We start from the raw sequence: 23532 nt of genomic DNA, 5'->3' as shown, positions 1-23532 counted from the left end.
AATGAACATTTGTTTTGATTCCAGGGCTTTAATTTCAAAATGCCTATCTATTACATAATTTCATGAATATAAACTTTGATACATGTAGTTCACATTAAAATTAAATATTTATACTCTGTAGTATCTGAAAATTATAAATAATCATCTACAATTAAATACACACATTTTAAAATGGAAATTATTATTTTTTGGCTCAGTGTTATATGAAAAACTACTATGCAAGTAATCCATAATATCACAAACCGATCTATAGAAACAGAAATTTGTTTCCATGTGTGGCAATTATTTGATTTAACCAGAGCAATGGTTTTTGCCGCAAAGTGTAAATATGCCAAAATGGCGATACATGCATAGTGCTATCATCAAGCAAATGCTTCTTTAAGTATTAAAGTAGTTCAGTGACTTGACCCAGCATAAAATATGGCAAATACTTGATGGTAGTACTTTGTACCCCAACCTCTGCAGATGCCCTTGTCTGAACCAATAGAATTTCACTAGTATAATTTATCTGACACATGAATTGTATAATTCATTTTACCAGAACTTGGATTGCCAAGTTAGCTGAATTTAGGAGCAGTGTATTATTTAATCACTTTAAAATTCCCTTTCCAGCAATGAACAGCTTTAACAGATTTCCAGCTCTGATCCAAAGGAAATCTGCTGAAAACTATTTAGAAATGTAATTTAGGAATTATAATTAGCTTCTTTTGCTGACTGACTTAAAACAAGCATAATTTTAAAATAAAAAAATTTCTGCTAGCGGAATTGCTGGAGTGAAATATAGCATACCACTCTGTTCAACTTGTATTTTCTAATTTTCTAACTGAGAACTGAAGCTAATCTTCCTGCAATTTTTGTTCCTATTCAACTAGAGACCGATATTTTCCTACTCCATTCCATTTTTATTATTCCTCTCCTTTTATTCATACCATTTTTTCATCATTCATCATCCGTGGCAACTTCAATCTTTCTTGAATGGAACAAACATGTTCAGAACAGTGCCAAGTTTATTATTTCTGATAAATAGGTGTTGGGATAAAGGTTGAATAGGAATCTGTGGGTTTTGCCGCTACAGGATTCTTGGTTGATCTAATTAATTGAAATGTCATCAAATAATTACTAAGATAACAGTAGTTAATGTTAATTTCTTTACAGAGATGAGTTATTTTTTTAAAAAAATATTAAAATTAGAAAATGGAATTCAATTAGAATTTGCATAGGAAAAAAAATCCCACTACATTTCTTGGTAATTTTGCAATAGTATATTTTAAGTCCTAGGATGATAGATCTAGTGACTCTTTTCCAAACTTATGCAGAGAAAATAGATTGGACAGATTTTTTTATTAATTGCAAAAGATAATTTTTTCCCCATAAAATCTGCAGAAAGGTAGTTTATAACTGACAAAAAAATTCCCAAAACAATATAGAACTGATTTCAGCCATATCTTTCTTTTTTTCATTCTCTACCCCGCCCCCTCATTTCTATACTTTCTGGAAAATGTCCCATTGATTTCACTTTATTTCTGTTCAGTTATATATGGGACTATGAATATATTACTTATGGAAAAAATGACTCTCTCCATTGTAATGATGACAGTTACTATAAGATTTTGTATGAATTGCACTTCATTTTAAAATTAGCATTTGGTTTTTTTTTTATCATGTATAGTGAATTTTTGCCTATATGCTGTTACTATATAACTGGGCAACAGTAATAACTTATGGGAGGAAATGACATGATATATTGTTGTAAAAGCATATTGGCCTGAGCCACTTGAATTATCTTGTGTTGTTCTTGTTTGCTGTTCTTCTTTTGTACTTTTTTGTACCAAGATTTGTAGCTTGGTAAGAATGATGATTCATTGGTAGCTTTCTTCAAAAGATGTATTGGGTATCTCTCATTTTGTTAAAAAAATGTCCTGAAATAAAGTACAAAAATGCAGTTAATGCTCACTTGGTCAAGCAATGATAACATAAAAAGCAAATGGTGAGCCAAAGTTTAAAAAAAAACACCTCCTTTACTTTCACTTATTCCTTACTTTTCACAAGAAACTGAAAAAAATGTCACCACTAAGAAGATTTACTAAGGATGAGTGAGAGTTAGCAAAGATGAGGATGTGGGAATAAGAATGTTTTTGGTGGTAAAAGAAAAATACACAGTTCTTCTTAAGTTGAGTGACATGAGCTATCTCTTCAACCAAGATAAAGATAGAAAATTACTCCCAAAGTATTGTACAGCACAAAAAAGAGTGATTTATTTGTACTTTCTTTTTGCCACCAAATGGATACTGAACTTCCTAGCTTTCTTAGTTTACAGAATAACAGAGCTGGAAGGGACCTTGGAGGTCTTCTAGACCAATCCCCTAAACTAGTTCATAAGCAACTGGACCTGGAACTACCATGTGTATGGATTTCTTCTTCTTCTTAGGTATCATAAATGCTCTGTGTGTTTCTATGCATATTTACAAAGAAGGAAATATCACATGTTAAATTTCGGTGGCTCCCTTTCTTGTATAATTTTATGTTGCTTTAAGATTGGTGGATCTAACATTTCCTTGGGAATAAATTCCCTACAAATGCAATTATGTGTACTTCGAAGTAGACTAGAATAGGATTGAGCTGCTGGAAAATTATATCAAATAGAATGTATGAAATAATATTTAGATAACTCGTTGCAATATAACACAAGAAAAAGAAAATTAAAGAAAACATCCACTGTGAACAATATTCAAAGCCCACTATGACCAGTAAGATTTGTTTTTGACAGTCCAGTTCCAAGGTATTTAAATAATAGACTGGTTTTCATGGAAGTTGAAAAGCAAGTAAACTATAAACTCTGCAGATATTGGTACATTCTGAAAAAAGGAAAGCTTAAGAACAGCTTTTTTCTAGACTTTTCTAGAAAAATCTAGTACATGGCCAACAGCACAACACATTTGTGGATGTGTGATGGAAATGCATCCAATTCTGGGAACTACTTATTTGGGTGGGGGGGACAGACACATTAAACAATAACCTAGATGGAAAAGATAGCTTACGAGAAGTAGAAAAATTCACATCAAACTTAAATAGCTAAAGAAAATGGCACTATTTATATTTTCTAAATATTTCATAGTATAGGATTATTCTTAATACAGAATTATGGTTTTACAAATTAGAAAAATGTAATCAAATTTGTTTTTATAGGGATGTTATAACAGAAATAACATTTATTGGCATGCAAAATTTAAGCAGATATGTGTTTTGCAAAGAATTTGAAAAAGAGTTTAGCTCCATTCTCACCCATGGGAAAATGTTGCATTGTTTACAGAGGCAGGAAAAGCCATGCTCTGCACACAAATGCCTGCCCTCCAAAGCCTTTCCATTTGTCTTGGGATTGATGGATTATTAAGGATCAGCAGCACCAAACACATAAAATGTGAAATATTAAATGAAGATATAAGCTTTTTTTTGCAGGTCTTTAGGCCTAAATTTACTTTCAGATTGCAGTGGCTTTTAAAAGAAGCAGCATTTAGGTTTGATTTTAAAAAATATGTAGCAGCATCCCTCTACCCCCACCCCTTTGTTACATAGTATGTTTGTGTGTGTATGTATGTATGTATATATCAGGGGTGGGTTTCTCGCCCCGTTCCAACCGGTTCGGTTGGAACGGGGCCGGCGGCGTCCTCATGCACGCGTGCAGTGCACGCATGCGTACTAACGTCTGTGCGATGCTCCAGCTGCTCCTGGAGGATCGCGCAGGCGCTGTATGCGTCCTGCGCATGCGTGGAACCGCAGAACTCATCAAAACCGGGTAAGGAGCGCGGGCGGGCGGGTAGGCCCTTCGCCCTTCCCGGAAGTTACTTACTTCCGGGTTCGCCAACCAACCGGTTCGCGGGGACTGCCGCGAACCAGTTGAAACCCACCCCTGGTATGTATGTATGTATGTATGTATGTATGTATGTATGTATGTATGTATGTATGTATATATATATCTTCTACTTCTATTGATACTGAGAATCAATATTTGAGATGAGTTTGGGCTTCAGTACATATAAATAAACTACAGAGATCTACTGTTAAAGTACAGATGGATAATTGCCCTTTAAGTTAAAGGTTTCTCTATTTGCTATCTTGATAGTTATTTTTTTCCTACAGTATTCCATTACTAGCTGGTCTTGTATACTTTTAATGATACCTTTTCCTCTCAACCTGTTTGTTCAGATGTCTCTATCTTTCAAATGGATTAGTAGCTAATTTTTGTTCGTTGAAATATATCCAGTTTGATTACATTTTGCTTAACAGGTTAACAACTAGAGGTGCACTTAAGAACTTCAACTGAAATTGAATAAAAGGATAATCTAGTTTATGTCTGTGAATTCAGAAGTCTTACATTTCATCATCATAATCCTTGGGGGGGGACACTGCAATGACCAAGTCAATCCAATCCTGTGGAAGAAATGTTTAATTAATGTAATATGTAAATGATCAGGGAATGAAAAATTACATCTTCAGAGTATGGTTTCATTATATAACCTTTCATTAATCAGGTTGCTTGTTATGAAAACGTGGTATAGAAAACAGTGAGCATACCCACTGCTTTTCCCCTTTTGGAATAAGCAATATTATGAAAAAATATGAATTTTTGTTGGTGAAATATAAATTCAACATAAAAATAGTTTGTTGTGAAAATGATTGCCTGCAAAGGCTCCTGGATTGCGGCTGAAAGGCGAAAGTGGAAGCAGCATGCTCCATCCCATAGTTGGGTAGACCAAGTTTCCTGATAGACCAGACTCACTGGAAAAAATCATTATGAGAAGTACAAAAAGATTAACTGTGCCAGATTAATTCAGTTATGAGGCAATAAAAATAAAAGGGAATTATATAGATAACTCTTCACACCATTCATTCATTCATTCATTCATATCCTGCCTTTGTTATTTTCACAAATAAGTCAAAACAGCAAACACATTCAACACATCTCCCTCCTCCTTATTTTCCCACAACAACGTGTGAGGTAAGTCGGACAGAGAGAGAGTAACTGGCCCAAAGTAACTAACTGGCTTTCATGGCTAAAGTGAGATTTGAATTCATGGTCTCTTGCTTTCTAGCCTGGTGCTTTAACCATTAGACCAAACTGGCTCTCAAACTGGCTGTTTGACCACATCCACACATAGCTTCATACATTGCTTTTTCTTTTTTTGAAGTTCTCACCCCTTTCTTCTGAGGTTTCATCAGTTCCATCCAAATACAGCCTTCTTAATCTTCCCTCTTGATTCCCTCTTCCTGATCTACCAGTATGTGTTTTGCAATGCAATCATTATTCATTTCCTTTCGGTTGCCAAAGCAACTTAAAAGACTTTTTTATGCTTTTGTATCCAATCTACATTAATTAAAATACTAATTCTTGACCTTATTACTTGTTTTACTACAAATACTTCTTAAGGATCCCTATTTGGATTTAGTTGCCTCCCATTCTTTATGACTTTCAACTTTCATTTCTATATAGGAAATGTAAAGAAGTATGATCTTACACACAGACATTTTTGCTTTTTTTTTGATAAGCATTCATTCTTCACAACAGGCCATAAACAAATAAACATTTCTATCTTCATCCTAACTGTAACTCTACACCCATCCCAGTACAAAGCACTGCATTGCACTTCTGAAATTTTGCTAATTTTGTCACTTTCATACCTTTTAAATCAGAATTCTGCCAAACACGTTCACAGGCAGATTTAACAAACTATTCCCCCAGTAGTCTTTGCATTCAACCTTGGTATTTTTCTTTTCCCTTTGTGTAGGAAAATAATAACAGCATTCTTCCAAACTTTAGCAGCTTTCATACACACATTAAACAAATACGTCTCCATAACCTGCTCTAATTTTTCTCTAAATGAATCATCTACATTATTTTCTAACATTAATCATCTCTTTTTAACCTTTTTTCCTGGACACTAACATTTATAACTTTCATTTTAATGCCTCTCTCTGATTACTCCTTGCTTACCAACTGCCTCATTTAGTAACCATTAAAATCTACACAGTGTAAAAAAAAGGTTTTGCAACTAATCATTACATTTACAAACATCCAGGCACTTTGCAATTAGTACACTTTTATGACCACTGCAGTATCTCACACTCATATGATCATTCATATATGCCTGCTTCCCAACTAGCTTGTGACAAGCAGAGTTAAGCAGATGGACTTACATAAGTCACAATCATGTCATGTCTCCCTTATGACTTCAATGGCTCATTTAACAACTAAATGAGAGGTGAAGTTATAAGCCTGTCATGGTTATGTGATTTTCTGGTTAATCACCATGGCACTGTTGCTGGTCTCAACAGTGGTTGCTTAGCAAGGTCTACTTGCATCACCATAATTTCCACACAAATCTCTAACCTGCTCTTAACATTCCCTCCCTCACACAAAACTCTAAAATACTCTTTACATTCTCTCATCCCAATTTCATAGCTCTTATTTGCACTTCCATTCACCCCACAGGAGGCTCCTTATTTAGCTCACTTTCTCAATTGCAGTAAAATCTATTTCCTCCAATAAATAAGTAATTTCTCTCTACTTCATTTAATCTAAGTCAGAAGTGTCGTCACGTGACGTATCACAACTTTTCCCCCCTTCACTAAGCACGTGCTTGGCACGTGCTTGGACAGCATGTGACGCATCTGGCCTGCAGGCTGTGAGTTTGACAGCCCTGATCTTAGTTGCTTCTTGCTGTCTGGCTAATATCCTTCTTGCACTTATTCTCTAATACAGTTTTTTCTCAGCCTGTGTCCCTTTTGCTTTTTATTTCCATCAAGCATTCTTTTCATATTTCCAATTATGTTTAAAACAGCTTTCATGTCTTCTTTCCTGAAATCCCCTTTGCATTCCATTTTGGAGATTAATCATTTTGCAAGTAGGATTTATAACTTTTCTTCACTCCAGTTTCTTTCATTTCCTTCCATGCTCATTTCCCTTCAAGATCCACTTTCGATGCTACTAAAAATGCCTTGTCCCACATTCAGAAGCTTTCATCTCTCTTGCATTGTTCACTAATCCCTTCAGTCTTTCATCATAAGCATCCCACCAAGTCAGAAGAGCATGCAATGTACTGACACACATTCAGGAATACTAAAATAATGGATTATGTGCCTGAAGCATTTTGCTTAAACAGAAATGAAGCGATTTAGAATCTCTCTCTCTCCTTTGCCAAGAGCAATTTCTATTCCATGCAGAGTCTTATTTGAGAAATAATATATGAATATATGTAAAAGATGAGCCACATGGCTATCATTGGGAATTTTTTCTGACGCATAGATGGGAGGGAAATAATGCTGAATTATTCAGCATATATTATAGCTTTAATCAGTTCTTAACTGGCCATGTGAACTTTTTCTTCTTCATTGAAAAAAGGAATTTGACTATTTGGCACATATTTTTTGCACACCATCAGTTATTTCATTATTTATCCAATCTTTCTTGCAATTTGGTTACAATATTTTTTATTTTGAAAAATAATTAAAATAACCATTTTTTATTAAAATGCAATGACTGCTAATAATATCCATGCTTACTTAGCAAAGTCGTGTTTCATATTTCATTGTTTCATTACAGGGTTTTAAGATGATAATAAAAAAGGTTTGCTCAGAGAGTGCTGCTCATCTTTGTTTCTTAGTCAAGGGAGCCAGCAAAGATGCTTCTGTGGTCATGTGACCAGCATGACTACATGCCAAGGTACACAGAATGCTATTACCTGGTACCTATTTATCTACTTGCAGTTGATTGTTTTAAAACTGTTTGTTTGTCAAGAGTTGGATTGTCCCCATGTTTGTTACTATTCCTGTACATATACCATTCCTGGAGCTATCCTGTGTAATAGCTATAAGAGTTATTAATTTTTAACATACATTTATCAGTAGGCTAGAAATTATTTATTGCCACTTTCTAGGAAAAATGGCTATCTGATATGTAATTTTGAGATGAGACTCATCTCTTCCAACTTACCCCTCCCACAATCCATGCTTTTGCAAGAGCTGCCCGAGCTTCATCCAGCTTAGCATCCAATAAAATCTTGCCATTTACAGCCATTATTTCATCTCCTTTCACAATACCTCCTGATTAAGCAAATAAAGGGCAAAGGAACAAGCAAATCTGTATTATCTTTCTTTAACTGAAATTGAAAATGAGAATCCGAATGGCAAGATCTGGATCATACCATGCAAGATTTTTATATACTGTATATATATATATTACATTCAAACCTTCCTCCAAATAAGATTATATTTATCATACCTGAGAGGTAGGGTAGGATGAGAGATTGGCCCCTAATCTTCCAGTGAACATCATGGCTGGTTAGGGATTTCAGCCTCAATCTCTACCATCACTGACTGATACTTTAATCACTAAAACACTTTTCAGAATGAATGTAATAATAAAAATAGAGATAACTAGTGTCTATGTGCAAAGTAACATTTATTACTTCTAACCCTCCTATATATCTGTTTTGTTCTTCTTTGATTTTTTCTTCTTCCACAAAAAAGAAGATAAAATAGCTGTATAAGGCATTTTGTTTAGCTGCACAAAAAGTGCTTTTCTGTAAAGTCATTTTTTTCTATAAGAAGCATCTAAAATTGAATTATAACAATGTTAAATTTTGACATATGACACTGTCCTTAATTAATTATGCCATTTATCATATGTGGTTCTTATTTATCTTCATTCTGAGATAACAATGAACATTAAAACATATTAGTGTTTCAATCTCATTTATTTTACCAGACACCACAATAGCAATATTGTTAAAGGTATTTAGAGAACAGATGAAGGCAAGGGTAACTGGTGTTATGTTCTAAAATGGCACATTTTATTTTGTAAAAACTTTTATATTGGTGCCTATCTCAAATACATATATACATTATTGAGACATCTAAATTTTGTTAAACATTTTGATATTTGAGCAGTTAGAATAATACATGACAGGAAGAATTAATCATTTCTCAATGCACCAACAAATTAGAACATACAACTTTGTTCTCACCGTAATTTTTCCCGAGCATTCAGGAAATTGGAGAGAACTGTAAATACTTTGTCTTAATTTAAGTGTAAATATTTTAGAAATAAATTTCCAATCTGAGGATATAATTTGAGGATATGCCAGTCTGAGGATATAATTTGCACTTCTGGAAAATGCCTACTTAAAGTTAACTTTATTTTACAAGGGTTCAGATGCCTTATATTCCAGTTTTTTCTAAGCAAATACCCACCATGCTTGTCTGCAGCACCACCCTCATAAATAGCAGACACCACTACTTTTCCAACTGGGGAATCAATGCCACCTTCTACTGCAAGGTCTAATGATCCTTCCTATTAAAGAGTTTGAAAAAAAAATGAATATATAGTATTTATGTTTCTTGAATTAAACATTATGTACTTTCTTAGTTAATTTTCGGTTATGAACTTACAAAATGAGTTCCCCTTCTTGCTCTAAACCAGATATGGAATTAAAGGTTTATAGGTAAAGGGAGAACTGATTTACCATAGTTCCACTGGTAGATAGACCAGTGGGTATAATCTATATGTATTACTTTTCTATAAAAACGATATCAAGCTTTACAATAAATGTTATAATAAAAAACACTAGAAAGGATAAATGAAAATAACACAGTCAGCAGTGTTAACCAAAGAAAATATTTAAAACCTTATTAAGTCAGAAGGAACAAGCACAGCAACACAAATGCGATTAAAAACTTCAGAGGGGAAAAAAAAGTATCTTAGCTAATTGTTTAAAAGCTAAAGAATGGTTGACCATTCTTCTGCCATCTGAGAAAGATACTCTATGAACAATGCATCATTACTGAAAAGGCTTTATTGCACACTGTATCTATCCATTTTTCAAAAGGCAGAAGTATTGGTAAGTGAATATGTAAAGAATTTCCTAAGATCAGATAGGTTCACTTAGAACAGGGCGGTCAAACTCCCAGCCCATGGACTGGATGTGTCATGCTCTGGCCATGCCCATGCCCGGTTTAATGAAAGGAAAAAAATTCCTGATACGTTCTGTGATGACGCCGTGACGCTGGGAGTTTGAAACCCCAGATTTAGAAGGTTCTCTCAGTGTTCTCAACCTCAATGAAGTGTCAATGAATGAGTATTAGATTGTGGAATTACAGACATGTATTCATGTGTTCATCTGTCACCCACATACTGCATGTATGGGCACTTTATCTGTGCTTCCTCACTCACCTCATAGATTTTGTTTGCTTTTTTTTTCCAATAGCATAATATTTCATGCTAACAAGCTGGTCTATGGCTATAAAAAAAGATTTGATTTGACTCAAAGCCAATGAATGAAGAAACAACTAAGCTGCAAAATGAAGCTGTCCTTCATAATGCAAGAGTAAATGTATCATAGCTGCAGCTGAGACCAGAGCTTAATTTTCAGTGTTTATGTTTTCAGTGGGAAGGCTCATCTCTAAATTTTGTGAAATGGAATTCCTCTACTGAATGTTGTAATTACAGTACAATGTCTTTCTTCCATCATAAACAATACCTTTTTTATATGAAGGAGTCGTACATCTTTTCCCATAATCTGTTCTGGTGAAAACTAAACAAAATTAAACAAATGTCAGTAAGCAATCTCTAGCACAGAAAGGGAAATACATAGATCCTGCCTTATACTGATATCATTCATTAGTCCATGTATCTCAGTATTGATATCAAGGGTTTGTCCATCCCACTTGAACCAAAATTACTGAATCAAAGTCACCTTCTTATGAGGAAATATTACAATTTGGTGGCATTTTTACCTCAGAAGATGAATAAAGGGGAATCTTACAGAATAGTATAAAAACATGGATGATGTGGGAAATGTGTTAAATATGAGGAGAAATGGTAAAAGGAAGTGAAGCAAAGGGAATAAGTTTTAATAACAATTGCTAGACAGCAATGCTGAAAAAGTATACATTTTGTATCCTATTTGATAACTTCCTGGGTACATTTAGATAGCCACTATGTCACCCAGCTGGATCAGCAGGTTTTTCCAGCTGGATTGGCAGGATTTTCATCTAACCAAGCATGGCTTTTCTTGGGTAGATACCACATATTGGATGTGGGATGTTCAGCATGCATTGCATGGGAGTTACCACTAAGCTATAGGCCCTTCCCCCTTTGTCACTTACAATTTACACTTCTTACCATGGTGTAGGGATCAAAGTCCTCCACATATTTTTGGAAGCCCTGAAAATAAGGTTGGCAATCAAATACATGCATAGTAGGTTCTAAATAAAAATAGTGATTAAATGAAAGAAGTAAGAAAGAAAAGAAAGAAAGAGATAAATTGTATGTTCTTTCTGACATTATATCATGCAAGCTTTTAAAGTTAGATCTATCTTTTAGAACACAAAAATTAGACAATTTAATCTGAAGGTTTCCTGAATTTGGCCTTCCCATTTAGATTGACCATTTATTTTAATCCATCCAATGTGAAGGTCATGGGCTAGATAAATGTTTATTAAGACCTTTGTACTCCTCTGGCATAATTAGAGTAGAACATATGGGAAATAAAAGCAGGATATTAGACTGCTGTCACAAGAAATGCAAAGTAGAAAGCATTTGTAAAGCATATTTATTTAACTCATCAACAATCTTCTGTAGCAAACAAACATTTTAAAATCTGTGAAACATAAAACATCCTGTTTCACAGCTCAGCTGCTTTGCTCCACTGAACTTCCTAGGCAAAGAATTAAACTATGTTATGACATAACTTGGCTGGAATCTTTGTGCTAAAATTTTAGGCCACTCCTATATTTAAAAGACTGCAATTACAGATACCATAACCGAGCTTCCTATTTACAATAAAATCAGTGGGGCATAAGACAGACAGACAGACAGACAGACAGACAGATAGATAGATAGATAGATAGATAGAGAGAGAGACAGATAGACAGATAGATAGACAGACAGACAGACAGACAGATGATCATTAGATTGATTGATTGATTGATTGATTTACTGTCATTTCTTACTGTGAGCACACTGCCTGTTCTCAAAAGTGTACACACACTTAACACACACATATACACATGCTATATACATACATATAAATCCATACATATATGAAAACAAATAAATATAAATATACCTACATCCACACATATACATATACATATACATATACATATACATATACATATACATATACATATACATATACATATACATATACATATACATATACATATACATGTTGTATTTGTGCTGATAAATAAATAAAGGGAGACTAGTATAGATCTATTTCAAGCTATTTAGCTCTCATCAGCTAGCCATACCCTTACTGGGATTCGAACCTGGGCTGTTACATATTAGGCAGATGTGTTAACCACTAAGCCACAAGGTTCTCCTCCTTTATCAGCTGAGCCAGGGAAATAGGTATGTATTTAGTGTCACAACCCCTGGTATGCCCAAATATGGGAGGAAGCCTACTGCTTGTGATGAGCTGATAGACAGAGAAAGGAAGCAGTAGGCTTCCTCCCATATTTGGGCATACCGGGGGTTGTGACACTAAATACGTACGTACGTACGTACGTATGTATTTAGAGTCACAACCCCCGGTATGCCCAAATATGGAAGGAAGTTCAGTGCTTCCATTCTCTGTTCATCGGCTCGTCACAAGAGACCGTCTAGATGGTCTCTTGTGACGAGCCGATGGACAGAGAATGGAAGCAGTGAACTTCCTCCCATATTTGGGCATACCGGGGGTTGTAACTCTAAATACATAACTATCACCCTGGCTCAGCTGATAAGGAGTAGAACTCTGTGGCTCAATGGTTAACACATCTGCCTAAGATGCAATACAGCACAGATTCTAATCCCAGCAAAGGTATGGCTAGCTGATGAGAGCTAAATAGCTTGAAATAGATCTATACTAGTCTCCCTTTATTTATTTATCAGCACAAATACAACATATGTATATGTATGTATGTATGTATGTATGTATGTATGTATGTATGTATGTGTATATATATATATATATATATATATATATATATATATATATATATATATATATATGTGTTTTTATTTGTGCTGATAAATAAATAAAGGAAGACTAGTATAGATCTATTTCAAGCTATTTAGCTCTCATCAGCTAGCCATATCCTTACTGGGAATCGAACCTGTGCTCTATTGCTTCCCAGGCAGGGAGTAACCATTTGAGCTACAGAGAACGACTCCTTTATCAGCCAGCCAGGGTGGGAGGTATATACTTAAAGTCACAACCCCTGGTATGCCCAAGTGTGGGAGGAAGGTCACACTTCCACTCTCTGTCATTAGGCTCGTCACAAGAGTCCATCCAGACAGAAACCCAATATTTTTACTGTTGCCTTTTGTTATATTTGTGTTTTTATTTGTGCTGATAAATAAATAAAGGAAGACTAGTATAGATCTATTTCAAGCTATTTAGCTCTCATCAGCTAGCCATATCCTTACTGGGAATCGAACCTGTGCTCTATTGCTTCCCAGGCAGGGAGTAACCATTTGAGCTACAGAGAACGACTCCTTTATCAGCCAGCCAGGGTGGGAGGTATATACTTAAAGTCACAACCCCTGGTATGCCCAAGTGTGGGAGGAAGGTCACACTTCCACTCTCTGTCATTAGGCTCGTCACAAGAGTCCATCCAGACAGAAACCCAATATTTTTACTGTTGCCTTTTGTTATATTTGTGTTTTTATTTGTGCTGATAAATAAATAAAGGAAGACTAGTATAGATCTATTTCAAGCTATTTAGCTCTCATCAGCTAGCCATATCCTTACTGGGAATCGAACCTGTGCTCTATTGCTTCCCAGGCAGGGAGTAACCATTTGAGCTACAGAGAACGACTCCTTTATCAGCCAGCCAGGGTGGGAGGTATATACTTAAAGTCACAACCCCTGGTATGCCCAAGTGTGGGAGGAAGGTCACACTTCCACTCTCTGTCATTAGGCTCGTCACAAGAGTCCATCCAGACAGAAACCCAATATTTTTACTGTTGCCTTTTGTTATATTTGTGTTTTTATTTGTGCTGATAAATAAATAAAGGAAGACTAGTATAGATCTATTTCAAGCTATTTAGCTCTCATCAGCTAGCCATATCCTTACTGGGAATCGAACCTGTGCTCTATTGCTTCCCAGGCAGGGAGTAACCATTTGAGCTACAGAGAACGACTCCTTTATCAGCCAGCCAGGGTGGGAGGTATATACTTAAAGTCACAACCCCTGGTATGCCCAAGTGTGGGAGGAAGGTCACACTTCCACTCTCTGTCATTAGGCTCGTCACAAGAGTCCATCCAGACAGAAACCCAATATTTTTACTGTTGCCTTTTGTTATATTTGTGTTTTTATTTGTGCTGATAAATAAATAAAGGAAGACTAGTATAGATCTATTTCAAGCTATTTAGCTCTCATCAGCTAGCCATATCCTTACTGGGAATCGAACCTGTGCTCTATTGCTTCCCAGGCAGGGAGTAACCATTTGAGCTACAGAGAACGACTCCTTTATCAGCCAGCCAGGGTGGGAGGTATATACTTAAAGTCACAACCCCTGGTATGCCCAAGTGTGGGAGGAAGGTCACACTTCCACTCTCTGTCATTAGGCTCGTCACAAGAGTCCATCCAGACAGAAACCCAATATTTTTACTGTTGCCTTTTGTTATATTTGTGTTTTTATTTGTGCTGATAAATAAATAAAGGAAGACTAGTATAGATCTATTTCAAGCTATTTAGCTCTCATCAGCTAGCCATATCCTTACTGGGAATCGAACCTGTGCTCTATTGCTTCCCAGGCAGGGAGTAACCATTTGAGCTACAGAGAACGACTCCTTTATCAGCCAGCCAGGGTGGGAGGTATATACTTAAAGTCACAACCCCTGGTATGCCCAAGTGTGGGAGGAAGGTCACACTTCCACTCTCTGTCATTAGGCTCGTCACAAGAGTCCATCCAGACAGAAACCCAATATTTTTACTGTTGCCTTTTGTTATATTTGTGTTTTTATTTGTGCTGATAAATAAATAAAGGAAGACTAGTATAGATCTATTTCAAGCTATTTAGCTCTCATCAGCTAGCCATATCCTTACTGGGAATCGAACCTGTGCTCTATTGCTTCCCAGGCAGGGAGTAACCATTTGAGCTACAGAGAACGACTCCTTTATCAGCCAGCCAGGGTGGGAGGTATATACTTAAAGTCACAACCCCTGGTATGCCCAAGTGTGGGAGGAAGGTCACACTTCCACTCTCTGTCATTAGGCTCGTCACAAGAGTCCATCCAGACAGAAACCCAATATTTTTACTGTTGCCTTTTGTTATATTTGTGTTTTTATTTGTGCTGATAAATAAATAAAGGAAGACTAGTATAGATCTATTTCAAGCTATTTAGCTCTCATCAGCTAGCCATATCCTTACTGGGAATCGAACCTGTGCTCTATTGCTTCCCAGGCAGGGAGTAACCATTTGAGCTACAGAGAACGACTCCTTTATCAGCCAGCCAGGGTGGGAGGTATATACTTAAAGTCACAACCCCTGGTATGCCCAAGTGTGGGAGGAAGGTCACACTTCCACTCTCTGTCATTAGGCTCGTCACAAGAGTCCATCCAGACAGAAACCCAATATTTTTACTGTTGCCTTTTGTTATATTTGTGTTTTTATTTGTGCTGATAAATAAATAAAGGAAGACTAGTATAGATCTATTTCAAGCTATTTAGCTCTCATCAGCTAGCCATATCCTTACTGGGAATCGAACCTGTGCTCTATTGCTTCCCAGGCAGGGAGTAACCATTTGAGCTACAGAGAACGACTCCTTTATCAGCCAGCCAGGGTGGGAGGTATATACTTAAAGTCACAACCCCTGGTATGCCCAAGTGTGGGAGGAAGGTCACACTTCCACTCTCTGTCATTAGGCTCGTCACAAGAGTCCATCCAGACAGAAACCCAATATTTTTACTGTTGCCTTTTGTTATATTTGTGTTTTTATTTGTGCTGATAAATAAATAAAGGAAGACTAGTATAGATCTATTTCAAGCTATTTAGCTCTCATCAGCTAGCCATATCCTTACTGGGAATCGAACCTGTGCTCTATTGCTTCCCAGGCAGGGAGTAACCATTTGAGCTACAGAGAACGACTCCTTTATCAGCCAGCCAGGGTGGGAGGTATATACTTAAAGTCACAACCCCTGGTATGCCCAAGTGTGGGAGGAATATACTTTATATACTTTAAGTATATACCTCCCACCCTGGCTGGCTGATAAAGGAGTCGTTCTCTGTAGCTCAAATGGTTACTCCCTGCCTGGGAAGCAATAGAGCACAGGTTCGATTCCCAGTAAGGATATGGCTAGCTGATGAGAGCTAAATAGCTTGAAATAGATCTATACTAGTCTTCCTTTATTTATTTATCAGCACAAATAAAAACACAAATATAACAAAAGGCAACAGTAAAAATATTGGGTTTCTGTCTGGATGGACTCTTGTGACGAGCCTAATGACAGAGAGTGGAAGTGTGACCTTCCTCCCACACTTGGGCATACCAGGGGTTGTGACTTTAAGTATATACCTCCCACCCTGGCTGGCTGATAAAGGAGTCGTTCTCTGTAGCTCAAATGGTTACTCCCTGCCTGGGAAGCAATAGAGCACAGGTTCGATTCCCAGTAAGGATATGGCTAGCTGATGAGAGCTAAATAGCTTGAAATAGATCTATACTAGTCTTCCTTTATTTATTTATCAGCACAAATAAAAACACAAATATAACAAAAGGCAACAGTAAAAATATTGGGTTTCTGTCTGGATGGACTCTTGTGACGAGCCTAATGACAGAGAGTGGAAGTGTGACCTTCCTCCCACACTTGGGCATACCAGGGGTTGTGACTTTAAGTATATACCTCCCACCCTGGCTGGCTGATAAAGGAGTCGTTCTCTGTAGCTCAAATGGTTACTCCCTGCCTGGGAAGCAATAGAGCACAGGTTCGATTCCCAGTAAGGATATGGCTAGCTGATGAGAGCTAAATAGCTTGAAATAGATCTATACTAGTCTTCCTTTATTTATTTATCAGCACAAATAAAAACACAAATATAACAAAAGGCAACAGTAAAAATATTGGGTTTCTGTCTGGATGGACTCTTGTGACGAGCCTAATGACAGAGAGTGGAAGTGTGACCTTCCTCCCACACTTGGGCATACCAGGGGTTGTGACTTTAAGTATATACCTCCCACCCTGGCTGGCTGATAAAGGAGTCGTTCTCTGTAGCTCAAATGGTTACTCCCTGCCTGGGAAGCAATAGAGCACAGGTTCGATTCCCAGTAAGGATATGGCTAGCTGATGAGAGCTAAATAGCTTGAAATAGATCTATACTAGTCTTCCTTTATTTATTTATCAGCACAAATAAAAACACAAATATAACAAAAGGCAACAGTAAAAATATTGGGTTTCTGTCTGGATGGACTCTTGTGACGAGCCTAATGACAGAGAGTGGAAGTGTGACCTTCCTCCCACACTTGGGCATACCAGGGGTTGTGACTTTAAGTATATACCTCCCACCCTGGCTGGCTGATAAAGGAGTCGTTCTCTGTAGCTCAAATGGTTACTCCCTGCCTGGGAAGCAATAGAGCACAGGTTCGATTCCCAGTAAGGATATGGCTAGCTGATGAGAGCTAAATAGCTTGAAATAGATCTATACTAGTCTTCCTTTATTTATTTATCAGCACAAATAAAAACACAAATATAACAAAAGGCAACAGTAAAAATATTGGGTTTCTGTCTGGATGGACTCTTGTGACGAGCCTAATGACAGAGAGTGGAAGTGTGACCTTCCTCCCACACTTGGGCATACCAGGGGTTGTGACTTTAAGTATATACCTCCCACCCTGGCTGGCTGATAAAGGAGTCGTTCTCTGTAGCTCAAATGGTTACTCCCTGCCTGGGAAGCAATAGAGCACAGGTTCGATTCCCAGTAAGGATATGGCTAGCTGATGAGAGCTAAATAGCTTGAAATAGATCTATACTAGTCTTCCTTTATTTATTTATCAGCACAAATAAAAACACAAATATAACAAAAGGCAACAGTAAAAATATTGGGTTTCTGTCTGGATGGACTCTTGTGACGAGCCTAATGACAGAGAGTGGAAGTGTGACCTTCCTCCCACACTTGGGCATACCAGGGGTTGTGACTTTAAGTATATACCTCCCACCCTGGCTGGCTGATAAAGGAGTCGTTCTCTGTAGCTCAAATGGTTACTCCCTGCCTGGGAAGCAATAGAGCACAGGTTCGATTCCCAGTAAGGATATGGCTAGCTGATGAGAGCTAAATAGCTTGAAATAGATCTATACTAGTCTTCCTTTATTTATTTATCAGCACAAATAAAAACACAAATATAACAAAAGGCAACAGTAAAAATATTGGGTTTCTGTCTGGATGGACTCTTGTGACGAGCCTAATGACAGAGAGTGGAAGTGTGACCTTCCTCCCACACTTGGGCATACCAGGGGTTGTGACTTTAAGTATATACCTCCCACCCTGGCTGGCTGATAAAGGAGTCGTTCTCTGTAGCTCAAATGGTTACTCCCTGCCTGGGAAGCAATAGAGCACAGGTTCGATTCCCAGTAAGGATATGGCTAGCTGATGAGAGCTAAATAGCTTGAAATAGATCTATACTAGTCTTCCTTTATTTATTTATCAGCACAAATAAAAACACAAATATAACAAAAGGCAACAGTAAAAATATTGGGTTTCTGTCTGGATGGACTCTTGTGACGAGCCTAATGACAGAGAGTGGAAGTGTGACCTTCCTCCCACACTTGGGCATACCAGGGGTTGTGACTTTAAGTATATACCTCCCACCCTGGCTGGCTGATAAAGGAGTCGTTCTCTGTAGCTCAAATGGTTACTCCCTGCCTGGGAAGCAATAGAGCACAGGTTCGATTCCCAGTAAGGATATGGCTAGCTGATGAGAGCTAAATAGCTTGAAATAGATCTATACTAGTCTTCCTTTATTTATTTATCAGCACAAATAAAAACACAAATATAACAAAAGGCAACAGTAAAAATATTGGGTTTCTGTCTGGATGGACTCTTGTGACGAGCCTAATGACAGAGAGTGGAAGTGTGACCTTCCTCCCACACTTGGGCATACCAGGGGTTGTGACTTTAAGTATATACCTCCCACCCTGGCTGGCTGATAAAGGAGTCGTTCTCTGTAGCTCAAATGGTTACTCCCTGCCTGGGAAGCAATAGAGCACAGGTTCGATTCCCAGTAAGGATATGGCTAGCTGATGAGAGCTAAATAGCTTGAAATAGATCTATACTAGTCTTCCTTTATTTATTTATCAGCACAAATAAAAACACAAATATAACAAAAGGCAACAGTAAAAATATTGGGTTTCTGTCTGGATGGACTCTTGTGACGAGCCTAATGACAGAGAGTGGAAGTGTGACCTTCCTCCCACACTTGGGCATACCAGGGGTTGTGACTTTAAGTATATATATATATATATATATATATATATATATACATACATACATACACACACACACACACACACACACACACATATATATATACACATACATACATACACACAAACACACACACACGTGTATCACTAGAATACATATAAGAAAGAGGAAGCTTGATACTTTATAGAACAAAACTGTGGTTGAATCTGGATGTTCTGCTCTGGCTACTACGAAGCCTCCTCCCAGAAGGCAACAAGGAAAACAGGTTGTGACGAGAGTGTGTAGTGTTCCAGTGGACCCTGGTCAAGCATCGATTATATGCATGTCCTGGATAGGTGGAAGTAAACTGCCAATAATCTTCCCTGCCTCTCATCATTTGCTGCACTGCCTTCCTGTACAAAGCAGTAATGCTTCCAAACCAGAGTGTAATGCAATATGACAGGATGCTCTCAATTGTCCGTCTATAGAAAGTGGTAAGGACGAGGAAAGGAAGGTGTATTTTTCTCATGCAACACAGAAAATGCAGGTGCTACTGTGCTCGCTTCATCAAAGTCTCACTGTTGAGTGACAAAGACAGCCTACTCATTAGCTGCATACCCAGAAACTTGATGCTGCTAACCACCTACACAGGTAAATTATTAATACTCAGACATGCGTCGCTGTGCCTGCATTTTCTGAAATCAACAATGATCTCTAGTTTTTCCAACTTTTAAAACAAGGCTGTTTTTATTACACCAGTTCACCAAACCCTCTACCTCCTTATGGTAAGCATCCTCATTGTTGTCCTGAATAAGGCCCACTATTGTGGTATCATCCGCATACTTCACTGATAGTTGGTGACAAACCTAGTACAATAGTCAATAGGGTGAACAGCAGACTTAGCACACAGCCCTGAGGAGAACCTGCGCTCAAGAAAATATTGTTAGAAATATTAGATCCAATTCGTTAATACTGGGGCCTCTCAATAAGAAAATCAAGAATCCAGTTGCATAAAGGAGTATTAAAGCCTAAACGACCCAGTTTGTCTACTAGATGCTGAGGGACAATTATATTAAATGCCAAACTGAAGTAGACAAACAACATTCACAGATGAGTATTTCTTTCCTCTAAGGGCGCCAAGCTCAGATGGAGAACACAAGAAATAGCATCCTCTGTGGAATGATTTGGACGGTAAAAAACTGAAGCGAGTCAAATGCTGGAGGGAGACTAAATACAATAATGTCCTTTATCACCTCTCAAAACATTTAATAATGATGGATGTAAGTGCAACTGGACGGCAGTCACTGAGACCCATAATTGTAGACTTTTTTGGCACTGGCCAAAAAAAAACACCATGATGGGACCCCTCCCTGCTGCAATAAAAGATTGAAAATATCTGTAAGAAACACAAGCCAACTCATCTGCACATTCCCTAAGAACACACCCAGGAATATTATCTAGGTCTGCTGCCTTCCAAATGTTAACTTTCCACAATATCCTTTGGACCGAGATAACATCAAAACTAAGCACTTGCTCATCAGGATGGGGCACAGCTTTCCTTGCAGGGGTCTTATTCCAAAATTGTGTTCATTTATAAACTTTGTGTCACCCTTGCAACTCGATGGAGCCACCTTATAATCTGTAATGTCCTGGATTCGTTGCCACATACACCTGTTCGTCGGGTACTGAAAAAAGTTCTAACTTTCTTACAATGGCCTTACTCAGCTCTTTTTATGGCACTTTTCAAATGAGCTCTGGCTGTTCTAAGTGCCATCATATCACCAGATTTAAAAGCCACATTCTATGCTTTTGACATCTTGCGAATCTCATATGTCAACCTTGGTTTTTTCATTAGCCCTCACAACAATGTTTTTAAGGACTCAGACAACCTCAATGCACTTTTGAATATATGCAGATACAGTGCTGGAATACTTCTCTATGTTTATATGTTAGTTATCTGTTACTGCTTCTTTAAACATGTCCCAATCCCTGTGGTCTGCCTAGCACAAACCTCTGTATATGGCAGCCACAGTTGCTGGTGAAACATCAGGAAATCTATTTTCTAGACCCTGTTTACAAAACCCTGAAGTCCAGCATTGCCCAACAGATATTAGCCATGAAAGCCTACACCAGTAAACCTTTGACTGTCTTTGAAAAAACAATCTTTTGTTTTACAATTAACTAAGAATACTAGAAAAGCTAAGATTAAAACAAAATATACTCTTATACAAAATCCAACCTTAATTACAACCACTAGCAAAGACATCTGCAACAAATTTACTAATCTGAGAATTCATTTATGCCACCTTGGCCATTCTATGTGCATTCACGCAATCCATCACTTTCCTCATTTATTACCAAACCAGATTTTCTGAATGATATCAATTAATTTCAACAAAGGATCCAGTAGAAATAAGATAGAATTGAATGGAAAAAATATCCATATTCCTTATGTTATGTTATATTTGAATGAAAAGGTCTAAGAGTCACTAGTGATATCAAAAGACTGGAGAATTTACAGCATCAGATCTTTTTGTATTCATAGCCAGCTTTTTCATAATGTAACAGAACTGCATGCATTCTTTGAAAAAAACACCAAAGCTTGCTATTTGCATTTTTATCTTAATATTATGAGACAGAAACGAAAGATAAAACTGAGTCAGCTCACTAATATCACACACATATGCAAAAAGGAAATAGGATTTTACTTGTTTTTTGTTAGTTTTAAATGATGAATTGTAAACCACCATCCTTTTAAACATCTCTTGAGGCTGAAAAGAAAGAAAAACAACTCACTGAATTATCAGCTAGTTCATTAGATATGCATCGCTCCACTCCTTCATGCTCACATGCATTTTAATGTTCTTCAATTTTACATATTCTATTTCTCTAATCAAAGTTACAGAATTACTGGAAAAAACAATCCTGTGGGATGTACATGGTTTTCAGAACTGTGGATAGGCAAATAGATGATGGTTACAAAAGCCAGCTCTTCTGGACTATTCCAACTTTTCTTGGGAAGAGCCCTAGAAAGGGAAGGTAAGAAGCTGGTTACAACCATCTATGTTTAACTGAATTCTTCTTCCACCATTAATATCAGGCTGTCCTGTAAGAAGAATCTCTAAAGGAAGAAGCCAGAAATAAGGCTAACTCAAAGGACAAATCACTGCAGTTTTCTTGGCCATCTTTTCAGAAATAGTTTGCTATTGCCTGGGTCTGAGAGAAAATGATTAGATCAAAGTTATTCAGGGAGCTTCCATACCGAACAGAGAATAAGAACTTACAGTCTTTAGGCTTCTAATCCAGCACCTTTGACCACTACACCAAACTTCCACACACTTCCAAATTAAGTATCTTATTTAGCAACTTCTTGAAATTGTATTTTTACCATCCAATCAAAATTTGCCAAATACTGCCATCACAGAATTTATTTTAATGCATATCCAACTATTATAGAAGCATAAGCATTTTAATTATATCCTTTTCAGAAGACAGAAGCACTGAAGCCCTTCCAACCATGGTTTCAGCAACTTGGCAAATTTTTGAACACCCATCTAATGAGTGTTAACCTTCTTTTATCACCATAGAACATACTACATATTGGCATAATATGTATTAGGTACAAACTAAAGACTAACAGTGGCCAAAGCTGTTGCTGACAGCATATATACTACAGGGGTGGGTTCCGGGTGCTGCTACTGCCAGTTTGCTCAGAGACGCACCGTGCACACTTGATGCGTGCTGCGTGCACATGCATAGTGCAACAAAAATTGCTCTGCGCATGTGCAGAAGGTAAAAACAAGATGATGGTGCCTACAGTGCCGTTGAGAGAACCAGTTTGGGGGCATGGCACTGTCAGTTCCAGTGACCCAAGCCATCAAGTTACTACTGATTGGGCTGAAGCAGTCCAAACCGGTAGGAACCCATCTCTGATACACTAGCTAAAAAAATTGTCCAGTGAAAAACAATTATATTATTTGGAAATATTTCACAATGGTTTATTGAAAATAAATTGTAGCTGTGTTTTCAGAAGCTCATTTTGAATAACTGGATGCATTTTTCATTGTATGCCTTGCATAAAATGGGCTAGCTAG

The 23532-nt window shown here is 37.3% G+C and overlaps 1 protein-coding gene across 1 annotated transcript in view; it reads right to left on the bottom strand.

Annotated features, from left to right (window-relative positions):
- Positions 1–1181: 1181 nt before the first annotated feature.
- The window catches only part of USH1C (USH1 protein network component harmonin), a 63197-nt gene continuing 40846 nt past the window's right edge, over positions 1182–23532 (bottom strand). The window contains exons 20-26 of the mRNA XM_087717192.1: positions 22147–22209; positions 11177–11218; positions 10533–10586; positions 9247–9346; positions 7988–8097; positions 4373–4428; positions 1182–1919 (exon numbers count right to left, since the gene is read on the bottom strand). Of these exons, the coding sequence (XP_087573318.1) occupies positions 1907–1919; positions 4373–4428; positions 7988–8097; positions 9247–9346; positions 10533–10586; positions 11177–11218; positions 22147–22209 (438 nt within the window). The 3' untranslated portion in view covers positions 1182–1906. The remainder of the gene's footprint in view (positions 1920–4372; positions 4429–7987; positions 8098–9246; positions 9347–10532; positions 10587–11176; positions 11219–22146; positions 22210–23532) is intronic.

This window comes from Thamnophis sirtalis, unplaced genomic scaffold (genome assembly GCF_051295495.1).
Source record: "Thamnophis sirtalis isolate CommonGarterSnake01/CBP01778 unplaced genomic scaffold, rThaSir2_p1.2 scaffold_1, whole genome shotgun sequence".
NCBI classification, from domain to species: domain Eukaryota; kingdom Metazoa; phylum Chordata; class Lepidosauria; order Squamata; family Natricidae; genus Thamnophis; species Thamnophis sirtalis.
This window is presented reverse-complemented; position numbering and strand designations above follow the sequence as displayed.